At 42.2% G+C, this 21470-nt stretch overlaps 1 protein-coding gene across 2 annotated transcripts; it reads right to left on the bottom strand.

Moving 5' to 3' along the window:
- Nucleotides 1–1241: 1241 nt before the first annotated feature.
- LOC115594554 (insulin receptor substrate 1-B) lies at nucleotides 1242–17716 on the bottom strand. 2 transcript variants are annotated; one of them, XM_030438691.1, is made up of 4 exons: nucleotides 16984–17716; nucleotides 12589–14619; nucleotides 11503–12522; nucleotides 1242–7257 (listed from the first exon to the last, which is right to left on the bottom strand). In XM_030438691.1, exons 1-4 carry the CDS (start codon nucleotides 17333–17335, stop codon nucleotides 7250–7252), a joined length of 3411 nt encoding a protein of 1136 aa, XP_030294551.1. In that variant the 5' UTR covers nucleotides 17336–17716; the 3' UTR covers nucleotides 1242–7249. The 2 variants fall into 2 exon arrangements, with proteins under 2 accessions (XP_030294551.1, XP_030294550.1); XM_030438690.1 differs by having other exon boundaries at nucleotides 11503–14619.
- Nucleotides 17717–21470: the final 3754 nt, after the last annotated feature.

Below are 21470 nucleotides of genomic sequence, written 5' to 3'. Positions count from 1 at the left end.
CAGTTAGATTTTTTCTTTCATTTCTCTGCTTGGTTTGGAGGAAAAGCAAAGGCACCACAGAGGAGTCTGGAGCTTTAGAGGTCAAGAATTCATATCCCTACATGTTGATGAATTATATGGATTTTGAATTCAGCTGGGTAGTTGTCAGCGGTGTACTCAGAGTAGTACTCAGATTATTTACTTAAAGGTGCAGTATGTAACCTTTTTTTTAAGACTTATATTGTTAAACTGTAGCACTTCTAGAAGAGCAATGGGTTCTTTTAAATCTCACTACACCAAAAATCAATATAAACCTACCTCAAAATTGTACTTAAGGACAGCATGTGAGTAAAAGTGACAGCCTGTCACTGATTGTACACTTGGAGGAAACCTGTTTGGAATCCTATTTTGAACACGGTGTAGTCGTGCTCTTCAGCCTCTTGTGGCCGACACGAGTACTACAAAAACAAACATTGACAATCCAGACAAAAACATAAAAATCACCTGACAAGACTTTAAACAGATGAAGATACATTTTTTGAGCTCGAATTTTATGAACTTCATCTTTATCATCGTGTTTTAAATGTTCTTCATACACTGGATCCTCTTTTGTCAGTGTAATCTGTATACTATTTTGTTGCTCAGCTCTGTATGCACGACCCGTTGCATGTCCTGGGAGAGGAATCCCTCCTCTGCAGCTCTTCTTGGGGTTTCTTCCACTTTCTTTTTCCCATAAAAGGGTTTTTTCAGGGAGTTTTTCCTCATTTGAATCAAGGGTCTAAAGACAGAGGATGATGTACAAAGTGATTTTTTAAATGTTGGGCTATATTAATAAAAGTGACTTGACTTGTAGAACTGTGATGTGTCAGAAATACCTAGTTGTAACAATAGTAAATGTATTTAGCTACATTCCATCACAGATAACAAACCACATCTTCCAGTATTTTTCTCCCCACCTGTAGACTCAGGGGTGATTTTCTGGTTAAATACGCTCCTGAAACGACAGAAAATCCCTCAAAAGCCACAATGTAGTTAATCACAGACAGTATGAACTTAAATGCTGCCAAAGTACCATCTGTTTCGACAGAGTGGCCTGGGATTAAATACATGTGCCCTCTGTCCACTGGCTTATCCTCCAAAAACTTATCCCAGCGCTGGCTTACAGCCGTCTAGACTCAAATGTCCACATGTTGTATGATGACGTCATCATCAGTTCGCTCTCCGAGTCAATGAAAAGACACAAGATGTTCCTTTTTTGTTTGTTTTTTTCATATCACTTTGCCTTTTATCAAAAAAAAAAAACATTGACGTTGTCTACATCACAGACAAGAATCATCAATATTCTGTTTTTAAACAATTTTTCGCCATGAACAGAATGAACCCCATGCCCGTCCCTCCCCTGGAGCAAACTCCTCTATACACAGTATACTTTACATACCTATAGATCCTGTTCAGTCTTTTTGCATTTTACATCATTATCAAAGTAGTATCAATAGCTTTAAAATACATACAATGCTCTTTCCATTGTAATTATAATAGCTATCCTGATTGTACATACAGTATCATTTCCCACAGTTAGAGTCTGGTGAGCAGTTCACGTGCCTCGTTTTTTTTCAACACTCTGTTACAAAATGTCCCGTAGAGGCGACGCGCGTCTTCCGGTGATTCGTAGATGAGAAGCTTTTTTTTTTTTCTGCACGACCGCGGCGTGTCATGAGAATGGAAACACTGCAGAGAGCCTCACGCCGTTGAAGCAGTTTTGAAATACACAATACAATAAATGATATTTATCCAAATACACAGCTTTTTACTTATGCCTTCCTCCTATTTTGACGTCAGTAATATCCGGAAAACCCTTCTGAGACACTCCAAGGGGCTTTACTACCAACTGTTACGTCTGCTCGAACTCGAGATTATGAGGCAAAGTCAGAGAATCTTGGTAATCCCCAATTAGAAGAGTAACACTGACGGAATAACAAAGAGATTATAAAAGATCACTTCAACAAAAGAGCAACACAAGTTATAAAAGTGGAACTAGTCCGTGTGTCTGCATGGATTTGTTATACAAGAGTTTGGCAATAAAGTTCTCAGTAATGAGCACAAACTGTTGGCAGTAGTGGGCTGTGCTCAGTCGATATACAGAAATTTATTTCATAGAATTAAAAACAGTGACTATTAAGTGCCTCACAAATTTTGTAAAAACCAGACTTTGTATCAGTTTCGGTGTCACAGATCACCATCACACATAAAACTTTGGCACCGGAGACCTTTTTCGCAAAAAAGGAAATGTGGGCCAGGTGTTTGCGCACATCTCCAACTGAACACTGAAGAACAATGTGTGGAAGACTTCCAGGAGCTGGTTTGAATTTCTACCTATGCGTTGAGGTAACTCAAAACAGAACTGATTTATGACCAGTAAATCACAGCCAGGCACTTGAGCGTCCTTTCAGATGTGAGTTGAGGGGCCGGGGTCGGTCATTGCGAGGAATCTCTCCAGATATCTGGAACTTTCCTTTCTCTTTTTTTTTCACCCCTAGGATTAAAACACTCAAATCGTTTTTTGTGTAACAGCGTGCAAGTGCAGTGAAGCATTTAACACCTGCAACAGGGTCAAAACTGTTGGTTAGCAACTCAATCTAAATGTGGGAAAAGCTACCAGTGTCAAAAATACGTCAAGAAAGCCTTCTCCATCTGTACCCTGTATACACACAGCCAGAGCCTGGACAGACCCGAGTTTGGTCATCAGTGAAGTTTGATTTCTTTCTTTCTTTTATTTTTTTTAACATTAACATGACCTAACTCTCCGTCAGAGGCTCTGGATACAGTACGCAACCAGTCATCAACTATAACTCACACTACCTTAAGAAAAAACACTGCTTATCAAAAAAGAACTCCATTTTCAATGTCAACAACTAGTTTTTTTTTTGTTTGTTTTTTTTTTGGCCCAGTGGCTGTCAAGTGAAAAAGAGAGTTTAAAAGAAATGTTAAAAAAATCAGATCTATGACTGATTTGCGTCCAACTTTTAATACTCTAATAGACCTTTTGAATTGTCAGACTTGGTGTTTTTTTTTCTGTTTTTTTGGCAATTTGTTTGACAGCAGCAGAGTGTTAGAAAGCCATGAAGTGTGAGCAGGAGCGTCTCATAGTTTTGACCACCAAGTGTAGAGAGAAAAGAGAGAGAGAGAGAGAAGCAGCACTATTCACACCTTCTGGGAGCTAAAACCACGTCCAGAGAATCCACATCCAAAAAATGAGAACAATACACGAGTGTGTTAATACTGTTTCAGACCAGAGAAGCGGTCAGGGGGTTAAAATCACCTCTTTCTTTTTTTTTTTTACGTTTGTTTTTGGCATTCAAAATATACTGATAAGTAAAACAGTGCACATGTTAAGAGCTTGTTTTATGAGTGAGCAAAATTTTATGTACAAGATATGGTAAACTAAACGTAAAGGGCGAGTGAGGACATTTTAAAAAAAAAAATGTATGGAAAAATATTTTTTGCCAGGATAATACTTCTAAGTTACGTTTTTCCCTCAGTCTCACACATTCTCCTGAGAAGACTTTTATTTCCCCACATGTTTGCACAGATGGAAAGAAATTAAGCAAATTAGAAAGATTATCCTTAAATATCAAACAAAAGAAAAACACTTCTCTTGCCCCTCAGGGCTTCCATAGAGGAACGGTATTGTTCTATTGTTCTTGGGTGTAAAAACAGGGAAAGTTATTAAAACATAATTTGACATTAAAGTATATATTACGCAGAAAGTCAATCTTTATTTTTGTCAACTAATAATCAGTTTCCTATCTGCAACCGGCCATCGGATCGAGGCCAAGAGTAAAGAAAATGGACAATGTGGCCTGAAGTGGAGATATCCCAGGGTGTGAACTACTGAGAAAGAAAGAAAGAAAGAAAGAAAGAAAGAAAGAAAGAAAGAAAGAAAGAAAGAAAGAAAGAAAGAATTTTTTTTTTTTCTGGCCAAACCTCAGCTTGACGAAGCCAAAACAAAAAAGAGCGAGGGAGTGCTTACATTGTGGCTGAAGTGTTAGGCACTGCAAAAATAATACGAAAAAATGAGATTTTTTTTTTTCTTCTGATAAACACAGTAAGGCAATTTGATTATGGCTGACTGATAGCAGTAGAAGTTTTCCGGTTCTGTCCTCTGCAAAGATCAACGTGTTCACAATTTAGACTCAGGAGAGAAACAACACCTTTTTTTTTTCTTTGTTTTTGTCCATTTTCACAACCCATTTTCAGATTACCTGTGTAAAAACAGCTACAATCAAAAATGAGGCACTTTATAAAAGAGTATATAGATATCTAGGCTATATAGTATTAATCATTATATGTATACTGTATATTTTATATACCATTGTAATGTGTCACTTTATATTAGAATCGTGTTGACTGAAAACAAACTACAGTATGTACTATAGTTTCTGACCTTCTACTTGTGTACTGTAGTATATACTATAGTATAATATACAGTTGAAATAGAACAAGCTCAGTTGCCAAAAAAGCATTCACACTTCTCAAAGATTTTATGCTACACGTTGGTTCAAAATGTATTAATGTTTGATCTTATTTGGTCCTAATCAACTAAAATGTATGCTGACAAGGTAAAAGAGATTTTTATTTAAAAAAAATCGATGAAATCTGTTTCCTCAATTTTACCAAGTAAAGTAGAGTAATACTTTTAAGGTGCAAAAACTTTTCAACTTGAACGCCTTTAATTTAATTGCCTACTTTGCTTTGTAATTCTGAGGTTATCGGTTTCCTGACCTTTTCAAAGTAAAGTCAGCTTTTAAATGGACAGCGTGCACTTGTGTAAAATGTAGGCTGCAGTTAGGGTCTGTACAAACGTGTTTTTATTATAGGGGTCGAGAGGGTCAAAGAAGGAGGTGGTGTGTCACCATCAAGGAGAATTATGACAGATGGCTGACAAAGACGGCTGACGTTTTGATATTAAACACTGCGCTCTGTGACATCTCTAACACGCCTGGCTGGGGAATGAGGACAATTAAAGATCTTAACAGGATAACAAACACCAGGGACTGGCTGATTGTGGTGAAATTCCATTATAACAATAAGTGTGAATATCCTCATTAGTCGACTTAAACAAAAAAAATCCTCGCTCGTTGATGTACAGTTCTACAACATCCGGATTTATTTAAAAATTGTCAAAAGACATTCCGAAATGCTAAGCCTGTCACTGATTTGCAATCCTCTCTCTATGAGGTCTGAACAATCTGTTCTTTTTAATCATTACAAAGGAAGCTAACGGAAAAATAAGTGTCCTATCTATGATGCCATAAAAATATTTGTAAGGTAAAGTAATTCCAGGTTTTAGATACACTTCCCGAGTTTAAAGCATTGCTTACGATGATCATCGGGGTAATATCGTGAATCGCATTTACTATCATCGCCAGAATAATCGTGACATGAAATGCTCATATCTTCCCGTGCCTACATCTGTTCCTGCACGTCAGGCGTAAGGGGAACTGATTTGTCAGTCGTCTGTCAGCTTCATCTAATGTCTCATTACGAAGTGGAATCCAATGGTGCTTTTTTATTAAAAATGAAATGAAAAAATAACGACTGACCTCCCGACACCACCACAATCATTTTTGTACAGTCCCTGACCCGTTTCTAAATGTTTTCTTTCTTCACACTGTAGCATTCAGCTTCCCTCGCTAACAAGTCCGTTATCAGGTCCCTTCAGCACATCTCAATTTACATACATACAGTATAATTATTGTCCCTACTGCGTGTTTGAAGCCAATTTGATTACGCAGTTTACATGCACAGCAGAAGAATGTTATGTTAATTTGGCCGTTTCTATGCGATGCTGGATGCAGTGATTATTAAATAAATGCACTGTTGTGAATCTACGCGGCAGCTTTTGCCACAGGATCTGTGTGACATCAAACGTTTTCCATAAAACGCCGTCATGCTGCATGAATGCTGCGGCTCTGGTGGGACATTTCCCCGCAGCACATAAGAATCCAACAAACTGATGAACGGTCAATTGTGTTTTGGGATGAAATAATACTAAATGTAGTTTTATAGGACGGAGCATCCCACTGTGTGTTTACATGCAGCAGATAGGTGATCAGTTAACTTTCTCTTCAAACGCCATATAAACCAGCGAGGCATCATACTGGCACCAGTTTGAGAATCAGCCGCAGGAAAAGACATGTTTAGTTTATGCATAATCAAAGCTGGGGCTGTATAAACATGTGTCCCGTGTCTGTGTGTGTTTGCATCTGGAGATTAAGGGATAAGATTTAATTCTGAAAACAGAGTTACGGTAGGACAATTTTGAATGGATAAAAAAGGGAGCCATTGTACTCAACCCTCAACTACAACCTAAAGATACGACATCCTAGTTATTTAATGCCGTTTACACTCAGACAACACGAAAATCTATGTCTAACTTTAATTTGTTTATCATAATCCTCATTGCCAATTTCATAAACCGTACTTTCCCTCAGAAATGAAGCACATTTTGAGCCCCTCAGTAGCACCAAAAAAAAAAAAAAAGATCGAGAAGCATAAAGACTTTTTTCAGGCAACTGTATATAATAAATCAAATACGTTTACAGTGACAGCGTGTGTGAGTGTATGAGACCTCTGCCGAGCTGCATTTCCTTTCTTATTCTGAGCAAAAATGACACCAGATGATCATTTACCTTTTCAAATATGGACAAAGGATGATGTGAGGATATATAAAGACATAAATCTGGAGGATTCCAGTTTAAATTAGCACAGCTGGGTTTGTGTCGATTCAGATCGATAGACAGATGGACTTTATCTGCCGTTTGTGGGATTCCCTGAAGGTCTTGTAAATCTGTGACTTTGCCCGCATGATTGTTAGCGTACGACGATGCCGCCATGATTAACACAATGAGCACTCATACACAATCACGTATCACATCGTCATCCTTCACCTATATTAAGTAGAATGATGATGAAATGTCATTTTAATTCAAAATAAAGGCAAAAACAGAGCATTTTCCTTACCCCTGTGTGTGTTTATGTGTGTGTGTGTGTGTGTGTGTGTGTGTGTGTGTTTGGCACACATTTGGTTGACAGAAAACAGCAGACGGGATGGGGATGAGTTTTTCCAGGGTTTCCAGCATTCAGACTCCAGTGTACAGTTCTGTTGTGGCAACAGATCGGGCCGCCGACTGTCCCCCCCTAACAGACTGAGTGTGTGTGGAGCTGTCACGCCGCCGTCACGCTCAGATCCGAAAAACCAAGACTGAGATCAACAATCTGGAAGAGAAGAATCAAAAGCAGGCAGGAATTTTAAAGCCATTGCGATACATTTTTTTTCCGACACAAAGGTTCTTCTGTTCGCAGTAATTGGTGTTTTTAAAGTTGTTTAAAGTCCGTTGTTATAGTTTACATGTTTATTCACAGCACATCGAATTTAAGTCTCCGCACAAAAAATGTTGCAGGAGGTAAGGCAGTTCATTCTTTAAAGCATGTTGCTCTTGTTGAATCTAAAGCTCCTGCTGGCCTCATTGTGTAAATATCACATGACCCATGATATCTCCCTGAAATGGATTTTCTGATTGGAGTGTTATGCACACTGTTGCAGATGTCAATATTATGTCTTGTCCTTGAGTCAGGGATTTTTGAGCCGTTCGTCTCTTTTAATGAGCTGCCTGAACAACACAAAGAGCTCATTGCTACATAAAGATGGATTTTCTCTTGAGGTCTACTGGAGAGAAAAACTGCCTTATAAAATAACTTAATTAAAGAAAAAAACATAGTTGTACATCATGGGAGGCTCAGACCAAAGGGTCGATAAATCACCCTGTGGTTTGAGTAGCTCTGAGTCAGCCTGACGCCTGGACGGTGTATCTGATATCACTGCTGGTGTTGTTCCTTTAACATCATAATTAAGTTGTTCCGGGGCCACTATTGAACTTTATCGATCACGCTGTTGTGATGTCACAGCTCTGTTCCTGGAACATCATCGTTAAATTTGAGGAAAGCGACAAAAAAGGTCTTATTACGTGGGTGTCTTTACAGGTTTTTGAGGCTGTTTGGTTAGGTGTATGGAACTAATATACTCGGTTAGGTTGAGGGAACTAAAAAAGGTTGTTTGGCAAACATTGGTTTGGGTTAAATATAAACGCTTTCACAACATTAACACATTGTTGAATGGACAACTTGTATTTTTCCATTCTTTTTCCCTGAGTCGCCTAGCTATGACAGTACAAGAAAGTGATTGGTCAGTTTTAATGATGGTCCTGAAGCAACAATAATTACGATGTTCCAGAAACAAAACCAACACGGTGATATCAGACCAAGCCAACACACGCTCCATCATCTTTAACGGTCAAATGATCGACTGCAACCTCACTACAAGCAGCTGACTACAATGAGTTTGCTTGAATATACGGTTTCTATGCTTTGTATTGTCTGGTTTTTAGTGCACATATTGGTGACACTTTCTATAAAGCCCATGTCTGTAATCCATTATTAACATCAGAACCATTATACATACAATATAATGCATTATAAAGTGAATTTTCTATAAGTGGCCATTAGCTGCTTGGAGTAAAGTAATGAAATCCCTGTGTAGCCATGTAGCTTTGGAGACAGAATTAAAACTCAGAAAGGGAATATATACAATATTAATAAGGTAATAACGCAAACTCAGAAATATTTATTTGATGAATAGCATCCCATAACTGAATAAAATCATGCATGACTGCTTTTAACTATGATAATGTGGTGGCTAGAGACACAATATTATGCATTGAAGTCATGTTCACAATGCGTTAAAATGTAATGTAGACACGCTTTGTGCTTCATAGAAAGTGTCTCCTTGATATCCATTAATACAGTTCTATACTGTGTTAAATAATTAAAGGATGACTACTGCTGATGGTTCCTATTCACCAGGAACGTATAAGGTTCTTCACAGCTAGAACACGGGTGGGCCGCTAATGTTGTTCATCGAATAACCACTAATAAAGATAATTAACCGTTCACAGCCTGGAAGGTTTTAAGATACATCATTGATTAAGACATAAAAGTCTTCGGTTGTGTTTTCATGCACACGCACACTTTGCTCATAAAGCCGATGTGACAATACGGCAAATAAAACCAGGGGTACAAATAAACATCTTAATCAATTCTGATATTTTAATAAGGATTTAATTGGAACATCTAATTAAAACGGGCAGAGTAATGTAATAATAAGCAAAATCATCTGAATGTTTGTTTGAGGGTTTATTAACTGCAATGCCGCCGCCTCCATCCTCCCTTTACGTCCAGGCGTCATATATTGACTTCCATTATTAGAATACGCCGGCGGTTAATGACAGCGGGATGAACAATGCTCGTAGCTTATAGGAGGAGAGGCGCGCTCAATCGTTCAACGCAGTGTGAAAAAGGACGTGAATGAGCAATTTACGGAATATTAAGAGAGCCTTCTTTCCCCTTGCTATGAATGTTAAATGCACAAATAAACCGTCCCCAATCTAAATCATTAGGCAATTATTATGATTATGCATGTACACGTAGAGATCGTAAAGCATTAGGTGAAGCAATCATGTAAATGTTTGTAGCTGCTCCGAATAAATAAGGTGCACGAGTTGTTTGTTTCATTTAGGCTCTGATTAATATTTATGTGTTCCTGTATATCTAATTTTAACACACTGCCTCCGCGGCTTTTATTTCGTGACTTTAAAAAGGGAATGGATCTCTTATGTATTTCAGAGCGCATCAATTAAGAATGTGCTTCAGCCATCGACATTAACCATTAAAAAATTGTCATCAGTGCAACGTGAGGGAAACCTCAGAGCTGCCATGTGACATCCTGCAGCCGATACCTAACTCCCACACATGCACATAAACACCTGGCCCGCGTTCTGTCCCCTCTACCTCCATTTATGTGAAATGGCTCATTACCAGCAGACAAATCAATTGGCTTTGCTCTCTGAACACCCACTTGTGATAATAAGAGACTCTACAGACAACCCACAGCCTGGAAACACGGTGCTGCCCTCCAGCTTGAAGCAAAGGTACACATCAGTAAAGGATGAAAAGGAGAGTGACTAAGACCCAGACATGAGTTTTGTCTGTGGATTATGCACATTAACATAAAAAAGCTTACACACAGCCAGACAAATATTACCAGGAATATTTTTTGAAATGTTTCTTTCGCATTTGCTTGTTTTTTTTGAAAAATGAACAGCAATTAGAGCTGCACGTTATGGTTAATTTAATTATTGTTGTTCTATCAAGCAATCGTTTTCTTGATTCAGCTTTTAATCATCTGGTCTATAAAACTTTGAAAGCTCAAGTTGGGAAAATCAAAGGGCTTGTTTTGTTGGACCAATACTCTATAAAGCAGAGACATTCAGTTTACTATCATAAAGGAATAAGAAAGGCAGCGAATATTTGCATGTGAAAGTCTTGAATAAACAACTTTTTGGCATTTTTGCTTAAAAAACGATGAAAACAATGAATCAATTATCAAAATTAATCAACCTGTTTTGCAATTAATACATTTTTTGTAACTGTCTGCAACTAGGAAGTATTTTAATTATTGTCATTACTGCTGATTATTTTCTTGATTAATCAGCCGATCATTTTGTATACGTAATATTGAAAATCAAAAAACACCCTGTATAATTTATCAGCGACTGAAGGGGCGTCTTCAATTTAATTTTTTTATCAAACCACCAGTCCAAAAAAAACAAAGACATTCATGCTTTGAGCTACACCAATTAGTTTATTAATCAATTAGTTGGTTGAAAGAAAATTGATTGGCAACTATTTGATAATCCATTAATCTTTTCAGTCATTTTTCAAGCAAAAGTGTGAAATATTGTCGTCAGGTTTTTGACAAGAGAATCGTTTCTTATCATCACTTTGGGCTCTGAGAAATTGTGACAAGCACTACTTGAATTTTTGTTGTTGTTGACATTTTATAGATTTTATAGATTTTATAGACTTAATTGAGAAAACAAACAACAGATTCATCTATAATGGAAATATTCATTATTTGCAGCTGTATTCATGTTACTATCATATATGACAAGCAAATCCTCACAGAGATTTGGCAGTTCTGCTTGAAAAATGACAATGTAAAAATACAAATAATGTTTGTAATCCAAACTCTTTTCAATCAGTTATAACAAGTCAAACAATCAGAATGAATCAGTGTTTTCCTCCTAATGCAACCTTTACGACTGATTTAATTTTTTTTATTAGCTGCCATGTCGATACGTTTTTTAATAGCCTTGCTGATACTGTCTCGCCCTCTCCCTTGTTTATCCACTGTGTCTTTTCATTGAAAGGCCAGAACAGAAATCAGTAACCTGATTGTCTACAAGGTGAACAAATGGATGCGCCAGTACAAATACTGCAGCCGTGTGCATATCAGAAAAGATGATTTCATATAATGCATTTTCTGAGCATAAAACATGCCTCAGTCAGATCTTCACCCATCCAATGTTTAATAGATATTTTAAGATCTGTTCCAGTTGCACTTACCTTGACCATCCTTTCTACTGCTCTGGTGTGCTCTCAGTTCTTCTGACTTATAGAAATCAATACTGGCATAAGTGTTGAGGCTGGAGCCAGCACTGCTGCCCATAGCGCTTCCTCCGATGTTGTAGGCGGCAGAGGTATGCTCCACTCCAGCTTGAGGGCTCTCTTTAATGGCCAAGTCAAGGTCAATATAGTTAAGGCCTTGTTCAGCTGATGAGGTGGAGGCTTGTGGTGGAGGTGTGGCAGATAAAGTAGCTGCCTGTCGGTTCTCCCACAGTGAGCAATCCAAACCATGCCGATGGCTCGCTGCCTGGCTGCCCTCTGGGAAGAGGGAGGTAGAAGAGGGTGGGTGGCGTGGTAGGGAGGGAGGTGAGTTAAATGTCTCTGATCGGTGGCTCTGCCGTCCTTGCGGGTCACCTCGGACCAGTCTGCTGCTCCGATCAGGGGACTGGAAGGACTTGACTGGAGAAAAGCCCAAGCCGGTCTCCTGCTCCGCGGATAAGGGTTGACCAGAGTGGATGGCAGGTCTTGCTGAAATGCTGGGATCTGAACCTTTGCTGTCCACAAATGGAGTAGGGGTGTCTGCTGGCATTCCTGCCATCTTTACTTTTGTTCTGTACCCGGCATTGCCCTCTGCTGCCAGAGGAGAGGACGTGCCGTGTTCGTGGCGGGCCTTGGGGGCAACGGCTGGTGGGCCCTGTGGAGTGCTGAATGTGGTCCTAACTGGAGTCAGGGGCATCGAGGTCTTCCCTAAATCCATGCTGACGTATTCGGCAGAGGTGGACAACGGAGCGGAGAAGCTGCGGGGAAGGTTGGCAGGGTTATCGTGGCAGAGGAGTGGTTGATTTACAGGCCGGAGGGTTCCATGGATGACAGGTTGTCCTCGTTTAGACCCTGCGCGTCCACCTCCGTCATACTTACTGTCCTCCTTGAACACAATACTGACATAATCACCAACGTTTTGAGACACTGATGGCATCAGATTCTCCTTCACCCTGGGCAGGGTGTTGGCTTTAGTAATGTCTGAGGACACGCTGAGGGGACGGCCCCTTCTTTGCTGTTTTGGGCTCTTACTACTTGATCCACGTTTTTGATGGTGACGCCCATCCTTTGTGCATGTTCCCGCACTCTTGTACTCCGCCCCAGTTCTTAATAAACTTAACCCCCTCCCTGCTGATATGGACTTGTCTTCCAGGCTTTCACTGCTGGCTGAGCTGGAGGAGAAAGAAGAGGAAGACATGGAGAGTTGACAGCCTCCTGCAGAGCCCACTGTAATTTTGTTCCTCTTGCTGTATCCTACTCCCCCTCCCCTTCCAGCACTATCATGCCCACCGCCTTCCTTTTTTCCCTCCCCCTTATTTAAGTCCTCCTCAAAGCGAGTATAGAGAGTGTGTTGATATGCCCGTGGCAGGGAGAAGTAGGAATTGAACATTTTTGGTTGCAGTTGGTGCTGCTCGGGGTGGGAGGGTGGTGTGCTGCAGGCAGAGCGGCTGCAGACAGGTGAGATGTTCATGTAGTCGCTGGCAGCCCGGCTTTCCATGCTGCCCCTGCTATCCCACATGCCCAGTCTGTGCAGGTCTGTGGAGCTGCTGCTATTGGGAGACATGACCATGTAGCCCTCTGAGCTGGGCTGGTGGATGTGCTGAGGGGGGGACACACTATTGTTGGGGGTCATGGCCATGTATTCATCATCTGCCCCAGGTTTAGCACTGGCTTCAGACATACCTATCGAGAGAGAGAGTGAAACAGGAGGAGACGTCACTCCAGGCAACATTGACATATAGCCGCTATCTAGCGCTGCTCCCGCCTCCACCTCTCCCCTGCTTTTTTCAGCCCTCTTCCTATTCTCCCCTACTACATCATGCTGCCCACCCCCAACTGCTCTCTCTCGGTTAGCACTCATGATGGCATATTCTTCATCATCTTCATCGTCTTCATCTTTTCTATGTGGGGCTAGTCGTTCATGGGCTGCCAAAGGCAGGGAGGCCCTCTTACTTAGCAGTCTGCGTTCGGCCTCAGATTCCCGACTGGATGCACGCCGTAGAATCCGACGGCCTTTTGAGCGATGATGAGATCCAAGGAGCCCTTCTCGCTGCCCCATCACTATATAGCTGGAGGAGCCCTCTCCATGTACATGATGTCCGGACAGACTGGGTACGAGCAGAGAGTGTTCCCCAGGACTGGAGCCATATTCATCTGATGAGCCGTAGTCGCTCGGTGAACCTGAAACTGAAACTCTCTGAGAAACGCGAGGGTAGGAGCAGATTGTCATGCCTCCCACCGCCGCCCCCACCAGGCCACACTCTGAGCCATGCCCAGAGCTGGAGGAGAGACTCGGCGCAGGAGAGGGAGCAGGGTTAGGCGTGTAACGTGCAAGGCTGAGGGTTATCTTAGCAGGAGTTGGGGCCCTGGTGGGTTTGGGCCTCAGTGTCGGCGTGGTTGAGCAGGACCCATTAAGACTCGGGCTGGAGCTGGCCCATGTCCCTTTGGCACTCGCTCCGCTCTCCTCCGACCTGGCCCCGATGCTGGCAGTTCGGGCCCTTGGGAATCCGTGGCGTGACGTAGGTGAAGTGCTCGTGCTGCTCCCTCCAGTTCCAGGAGTCTCTGTGCGGGCCCGTCTGGAGAAGCCCACCTGGCTCGGTGGCAGATTAGGATGATGACGACGGCTAGGGACACTGATGGGGTTTGAAGCAGTACCACCTCCACACGACGTTCCCACAGACTGAGATTTACTGCGCTGACGGAACTCCTCGCTTAGGGCCTTCATGGCCTCTAGCAGCGTCTCGTGCATGTTCTGAGCCACCACAGAGTCGTCCACCTGCATCCAGAACTCTCCAGGGCCAGTAATTGCTGAGCGACCCACCTCGATGAAGAAAAAGTTCTCTGAATGGCCACACCTGCGAACATTCATCAGCTGCAACACCACAGCTGCCACGTCAGAGTTGAGTTTGACAAAGTTGACTGTCTTGTCAGTTAGGCACAGCCGGTAGATGCCCACCAAGTTCCTGGCATGTCCAAGACCTTTAGGCCAAACCTTAACCTGCCACACTTCCTTGAAGGTTGGGACAGGAGACGGAGAGCTGCACTCTCCACTACTGCCGTAGTCTTCAGGCGTCTTACCTGGAAAAATACAGAATAAATAAAAACTATTAAAGCATTGAATGACTAAACATCATCATCACACGTTTATGGAAAAACGCTAAAAAACAGACTCGAGTCAACGTGACTTGGATTTGAGTCAGCTTCTTATTTTGATGACTTGTACACAATAAACAATTTCAGTTCATTGTTGGACATTTTTGAACAGGTGCGATAAATTGGTCAATAATGTAATTATTGTTGTTATTATCTTTTTTTCTTTATTACCTCACCACTGCAGCCCATTGTTCAATTCTAACCTGTGGCTCTTTGCCACATGTCATCTTTACTTCAGGCTGTCCTATCCAATAAAGCCATTAAAATACATTTAAAAATAAATAAAGACTGGATGCTGCAGGTAAGGCTTGATCTTTCTTGAATAGGAAAAAAATGACTTGTCTTCTGACTTGACTTGAATTGTCCAAGTTAAAATTACTTTGGAAAAGGGACATGGGAAGTCAGTCACAGTTGGGGGTGCTGAGGGGTTAGTCTATGTAGTGACATCAAATTTTTGTTTTTTTGTCTTAATTTGAATGGCCAGGATAACATGTAACTGATCGATATTAACACATCATTTACTAAACATTTACAGGACATTTTGCACTGCAGCAGACGGCGAACACCAACATATTATAAGGTCAAAGCAGACACAACAACTACAGTCAATAACAGCAATGAGACGAAGAGGGAGTGAAACTCCCCAGACTCCATTATAAATTCTCTATATTTTGAGAGTTGCAGAGTTAGGAGGAACTTTATAAACAGTGTGCAGCACTGTTTCTGACAATATTTCAATCATTTGGGCCGTCTTGTCAATTCAGCTATGTTATCGCCTCCTTTTAGGCGGTGCTGTATCCCCCTCAGAACCCCTAGTTCTCGTATCCATGCTTGGACTTTACTTGAGACTTGGAATAATTGACTAAATGTCAACATTCACGAAAAAACACATGATGAACACCGATCGAAGGCAAAATGACAAACCAGTGTAGGTGAAATTTAATAAATCTCATTTTGTTTCCTAAACTGCTACATGCAAGACTTTCCACTGTGTCTGCCAGGCAACTGTGCTGCAGCTAATTCATCACCATCACTTCTAAGCTGCGGCTATAATTAAGTCTTATGAGTTTTACAATACATCTGCTAAAATGCACCATGCTCAGATGCCAAGTGATGCATCGTAGTCCAGTTTAATGCCAATCGCTTGAAATATTACAGAATTATAATTTTGGATTTTTTTTTTCTTCTGACTGCTGAAATGGTTTTGCCTCCCATCCCCGTGAAGAAGATATTCAATTTATTAGAGATGATTCCCATGAGAATCGCTTTAACACATGTATTAATGTGTTTCAATCTTTTCCTTAATCTCTTACGAGCATGCATGCAGTTAAATTAGATTAAAATCTAGGAGCAGGATTTTTTTATTATTATTATTGTGAGATTTCAACAAAATGGGGGTCTGCGGTCTGATGATGATGTGACTCTCTATTTCGGGGTTCCACAACATGACAACATTAGAGCCGGGCAAGCCCATCAGTCTCAGCTCAAGTGAAATGCAAAGGATAACAGGGAGGGAGGTGGTGGTGGTGGTGGTTGCTCGGGCTCCAGCATAAAGATAACAACGTAAACACGAGGAGAACCAACAGAAACGCATTTTTCCAGTGAGCGCGCACTGACGGTGCCATCTCCTCCCCAACCACCAGCGCAAATGTAGGTTAGGCGAGCGGCAGCCGGAGCTGTGCAGAAAAACAAAAACACAGGCAGCAGGCTCCAGCGGAGTGCACCGCGATAGGCTACTACTATATGATGCATCCGTCGGATGGTTGCTATATGCCCACTGCGCCATGCAAAAACACACCGTCGTATGAAAAACGCGCTGCATTTGCATCCACCAAAACGCGATCGACCCCTCTGAATATGATCACACGCACAGATTGCTGTTTGATGCATCGAATTAGATTTAGCTGAGGAGATGGGAATGATCCGCAGGTTACAACTGTGTTAAGGCTTATTGGAGATTGTGCAGCACAAACACAGCACATGCCGCCCATAGCGTGTCGGTCTACCCCCGTTCAGTCGGATCCACCTGCCTCTCGGTTTAAAAAAAAAAAAAGAAAAAACACACCGTCCGAATCGCATCATTCGGGCTGATTTACTGAGAGTAGATTGGGTCGACACAGCAGACCTGCATGGGGAACATACATTAAACACATCCGAGCCAAGCGATGTTGCAATGAACAATCAGGAATGGCCGAGCCAAATAGTGTATGGAGAACAAACAGCCTAGGGCAGGACGGGCCTGATGCAGAAACAGACAGTGGGAATCATGTCACACTTCTCATATCTTACAGTTGCACTGGAGGTCCAGCATCGCCTGGTACCACTCGTTCTGGATCTCCTCGCTGTCTGCAGCGATGGCAAAGCTCTCGCTGCGGGTATAAAGGACGATCATGTGCTTGTTCTTGGAATCTGCCCGCTTGTTGATGTTGAAGCAAGTCTCCAGGTTCAGGACTTTCTTGGGCACAGGTGATTTACTGCGGAATTTCTTCTCGTTCTCGTAATACTCGAGGCGAGCGGGACCATGCTCCGAGGCCGCCCTCAGCACGAAGAACCGCCGGTGCATTGATTTATGCTTGCGGAGATAGCCGCTCTTCTGTACATCTTCATAGTTGTGCGGCTCGGCTGCTGCTTGGTTCTCCATGGCCGAGGCAGGGTGATGAATATTACAAGCCGACGATGATCTCAGGGAAAAAATCGAAGCCCATGTGTACCCCTCCGACTACATCCCCATCGCCTCGTCCTCCCCGCGTCCACATTTAAGTGTCCAGCATGTGTGCGAGGGGAGCTCAGGATGGGAAAATCAGCCAGACCATGTTTTGGATGCTGTAGTCTATCATGCTGTGGATCCAGCAGCTGCAGGAGGGTCCGCGCACCGAGCGCGCACAGCAGCGTCCTGCAGCCCAGCCCAGTCCTGCCCGATCAGGTCCGACCACGGTGCAGTTCTGCTGCTTGAGGACGTCTCCTCCACCTGTCTGAGGTTGCCCACAGTCAGTCGAAACCCTCCACTGTCAAGTAGGGGTGAATAAACACTAAACTTCCTGCACGAATTTTCAAAATAAAACGCGCGTCGTCTTTACTAAGGCCTTCTACACATCTGCTTGTCCAGTTCTGCAATTTTCATCGCTTATCTTGGTAAAGAACAAAGGGTTGAAATGCTGAGTATATTCTTTTCCCTCGACAGCCTCGTCAGTGTCCGGTGTCTTCCTAAAGTTTGACACGAGAGGACTTTAAACACCATTTAGTCACATTTTTGCTGGCCAGAGCTCAAAAAGAAAGATAAGACAAGGCGAGGCCCATTTATTTGTATAGCATCTTATCGCACAAAGTGGTTATTCACAGTGCTTTACAGGCAAAAAATAAAAACGAAAAAACAGGTAAGATGAATAACAATATGGACAAGTTTGATAAAGGTGCAGGCAAATTTAAAACCAATATAATGGAATAAAGAAAAGCACCTTAAAACTGATATAATACATACCTGAAAAACAGTCTGTTCATCCTGCTGTCGTCTGGCAAGCGATACACAAGTATCCACTGCCGTACCACCAGACTATAGAGCAGCCTCTTTCCTCAGCTGTGATAATAATCTATTTATTTTTGTATGACTTTATTGATAGGACAGCTTCAGAGTTGACAGGAAGCGGGATGGGAGGGAGGGCTGCTGCAGCGAGGACAGAGTGACTTACAGTAATTCATATACGTACATTCATACACTGATGGCGATGGCTGCCATGCAAGGTGCTGACCAGCAGTGGCGTGCGCAGACTTTTTGAAGGGCAGGGGCGAAAAGAAGGGCACTTAAGCACGCATTTTGGCTCCCAAGAGGACACTTTAGCGCGCGTTTTGGCTCCCAAGAGGCCACTTTAGCGCGTGTTTTGGCCCCCAAGAGGGCAGTTTATCATGTTTTAACCAGCCAAGGGGGCAGTTTAGTGTGTTTTGCCAACCAAGAAGGCACTTTAGCATGCTTTTTTGGCTCTCAGGAGGGCACTTTAGCGCGCGTTTTGGCTCTCAGGAGGGCACTTTAGCGGGCGTTTTGGCTCTCAGGAGGGCACTTTAGCGCGCGTTTTTCAACAATCGGGCCCCCCCTTGTGCACATCACTGCTGACCAGCACATCAGGAGCAGTTTGGGGTTCAGTATCTTGCCCAAGGACACTTTGACATTCAGACCAGGGGAATTGAACCAGCAACCTTCTGATAACACTACGCCGGCTCTACCTCTGAGGCACAGCCACCACGCCGCCATCACAAAGTTGTATAATTAAGGTCGTATAATGACATTTCAATTGTATCTTGACTGTTTAATCTCATGATCAGTTACGATAAGTAGGCTGTAATCACTTATATTCAGACACAAATCGCAGACATTACTGCAGCATCACTCAATAAATGCTGTCAAATGTAATCTTCCATATTGTCACATTCCTGCAGGAACATCTTAAAGAGTTGATGCTGCTTTAACAACCCTAACAGTGTCCACTTATCACCTACAGGTTCATGAGGTCGTAATCTCTGTGGGTTGCTGAGACTACTGCACGTGCTTTAATTGTGAAAGCACAGCCTCCCCCCCAGTTTCCGGTCTCCCTCCGGGTATCGCGGGCTGACTTGACGCAGCCTCTGCTAGACTGGCACTTCCAAGCCGGTGCCAGTCAAATGCCAGGGGGAGGCGGAGGACTGATGAGGTGCACGGAGGAACACGGTGTTCAGCCGAGGAGCGCTTTGCTTCTGATCATGTGGACGATCACACAGTCCATGTCGCGTAATTCATCAGTGGTTGGTGGGAGTTTTCACCCCCACTGGCTTTACGCAGACTGGAGGAAAAACAACTGCAGAACATGCTCATGTCTGAGAGGTCAGGGCTTATGTATGCAGCTGCAGGAAAAAAAAAAAAAAAAAAAAAACCGCATAGACACAGCGTGCATATGATAAAATAACTCCCTATAGAGACACTACTGCAGAGATTTAGGCAATTAGTGTAATGTTATAGTGAGGAGAATTCCGGGCTGAGGTCGTGATAACATGCTTAATCCAATTAAATGTGTGATAGTATGGCATGCTCAACAGCGGACCATACCCTTTCACATTTTAAATTATTTCCCCTGTTGCCATTATAATGGGCATCAGAGCACCAAAGATAATAACAGGACCGAAGCTGGCACACAGTATGGCCACTTTTAATGTGGACTGAGCTATTTGTATGATCATATTTATTGTGACACACACATGCAGACAGAACATTATCTGGATAATGCTACATACCATGGCGTTCATATGGTAATGATTGACTAATTCATACCTCGAGCAACAACAACGACACAAAAACACAAACAACAGGAGTTTAGAGGCAGAGTCTCTCACACTGAAGTTGATGCAGTGTGTGGTGAAATCCCAGAGGTGTGATTGTGCCACAAATGTGCCAACACAAAAAAACAAAATAAAGATTTGGCATAGCAAGCTGTCAAACTGATTAAATTGTCCTCATAGCAACCCCTGTTAGTGGCAGAAATAAGAATTGCTTCAGAGCTGACATCGTCCCTCAGGGCGCCGATATCATGATATGACAGCGTAGACAAGATCGGTTCCAATCCTGATGTGAACGATAACATTTTAATCATTTCACCAAGTCACATTCAAAAATAGGACCTTATTGTGTTTGGTAGCACCAGGAGACATTTGTGAACGTAAAGATCCCATAACACAAATATACTCCGTGTCTGATTGTAAATCATTTTGTCTCTGGATTTCTTTGAAAAGTACCTTCATTTTATTTTATTTTTATCAAAATGTAAGCAAATTGTCAAGTTATTGTAAGGTGCAGCTTCAGCTCCATGGAGACTGTGTTTCAGCAGGAAATCCACTCAGTAAACATCATGAATCAGATGTTCAGGATGGAACTGTGACACTTCTGTTTATGTTGCACAGACGTTGCATTATGTAAAGCCATCCTTACATTTTTCATTGGATTGTTCCACTGCAGAAGTCACACCAGCCTAAGTTAAGTAAAAACCAAATCCAAAAGCTTGTTAGCTTTGCCGTGACTCGGATTTATGGCGAAATGGCGAGGTAAGACTTCCTGTGAGGTGTTGTCTCTTCTTTTAAAGGATACGTTCACTGAAACATGAAAATCCAGTCATCATCTTCTAACCCCCCTGCAAACAGAACGTTGAAGTCCACAAAAACATGTCTGGAGTTTTTTGCAGCAAAACACTGTTGCAGCCTTCTCCTAAACAAGTGAAGTAGATGGGGACTTGTTTAAGAGAGTTAAAAAAAGAAGAAGTTCAAAGCCCTATGATCCCAAACTGATTCGAAAAGTTGTATTTGCTCCCATTTTAGGCTTAAAGCTTCAGCAAGCAGCTCATCCAAAGTGGGTCTAAGGCTTGAGGCTAGGGTGTAAATAACTTCTTTTCCCAAATCAATTTGGGATCTCTGGGCTTCCGGAGACTTGGATTACGCTGGACAAGCTGCATGGAGCCATTTTATGTTTTCCTTTTTGTGCATTTTGAAACAAGTCCCCATCTGTTGTTTATCAGAATTCTGAAACGCTGCTTTGCTGTGAAGCTCCAGGACTAATTTGCGCACTACGAAACTTTACATGACTTTCCCGTCGGCATGGGGGTGAGTAGTTTCTGAGTGAACTCATCCTTTAACGTAGCTGATGCTTGAATCCTTTCTAGCGCCCTGCCTGTTTACAGCACTGCCTAAAGCCTTAAATGCTTTACCTGTTGTCTACAGTGTGATTAACTGACCTTTACTGAACTTGCGATTTATTGTTCCACTTC

Source organism: Sparus aurata, chromosome 13, assembly GCF_900880675.1.
Source record: "Sparus aurata chromosome 13, fSpaAur1.1, whole genome shotgun sequence".
NCBI lineage: Eukaryota > Metazoa > Chordata > Actinopteri > Spariformes > Sparidae > Sparus > Sparus aurata.
This window is presented reverse-complemented; position numbering and strand designations above follow the sequence as displayed.

Coding starts and splice junctions, on each gene's coding strand:
- LOC115594554 (XM_030438690.1), bottom strand. CDS start 17,335: ATGGAGAACCAAGCAGCAGCCGAGCCGCACAACTATGAAGATGTACAG. Junction 14,620..16,983: donor GCTGGACCTCCAGTGCAACT/GTAAGATATGAG, acceptor GTATTTTTCCAG/GTAAGACGCCTGAAGACTAC.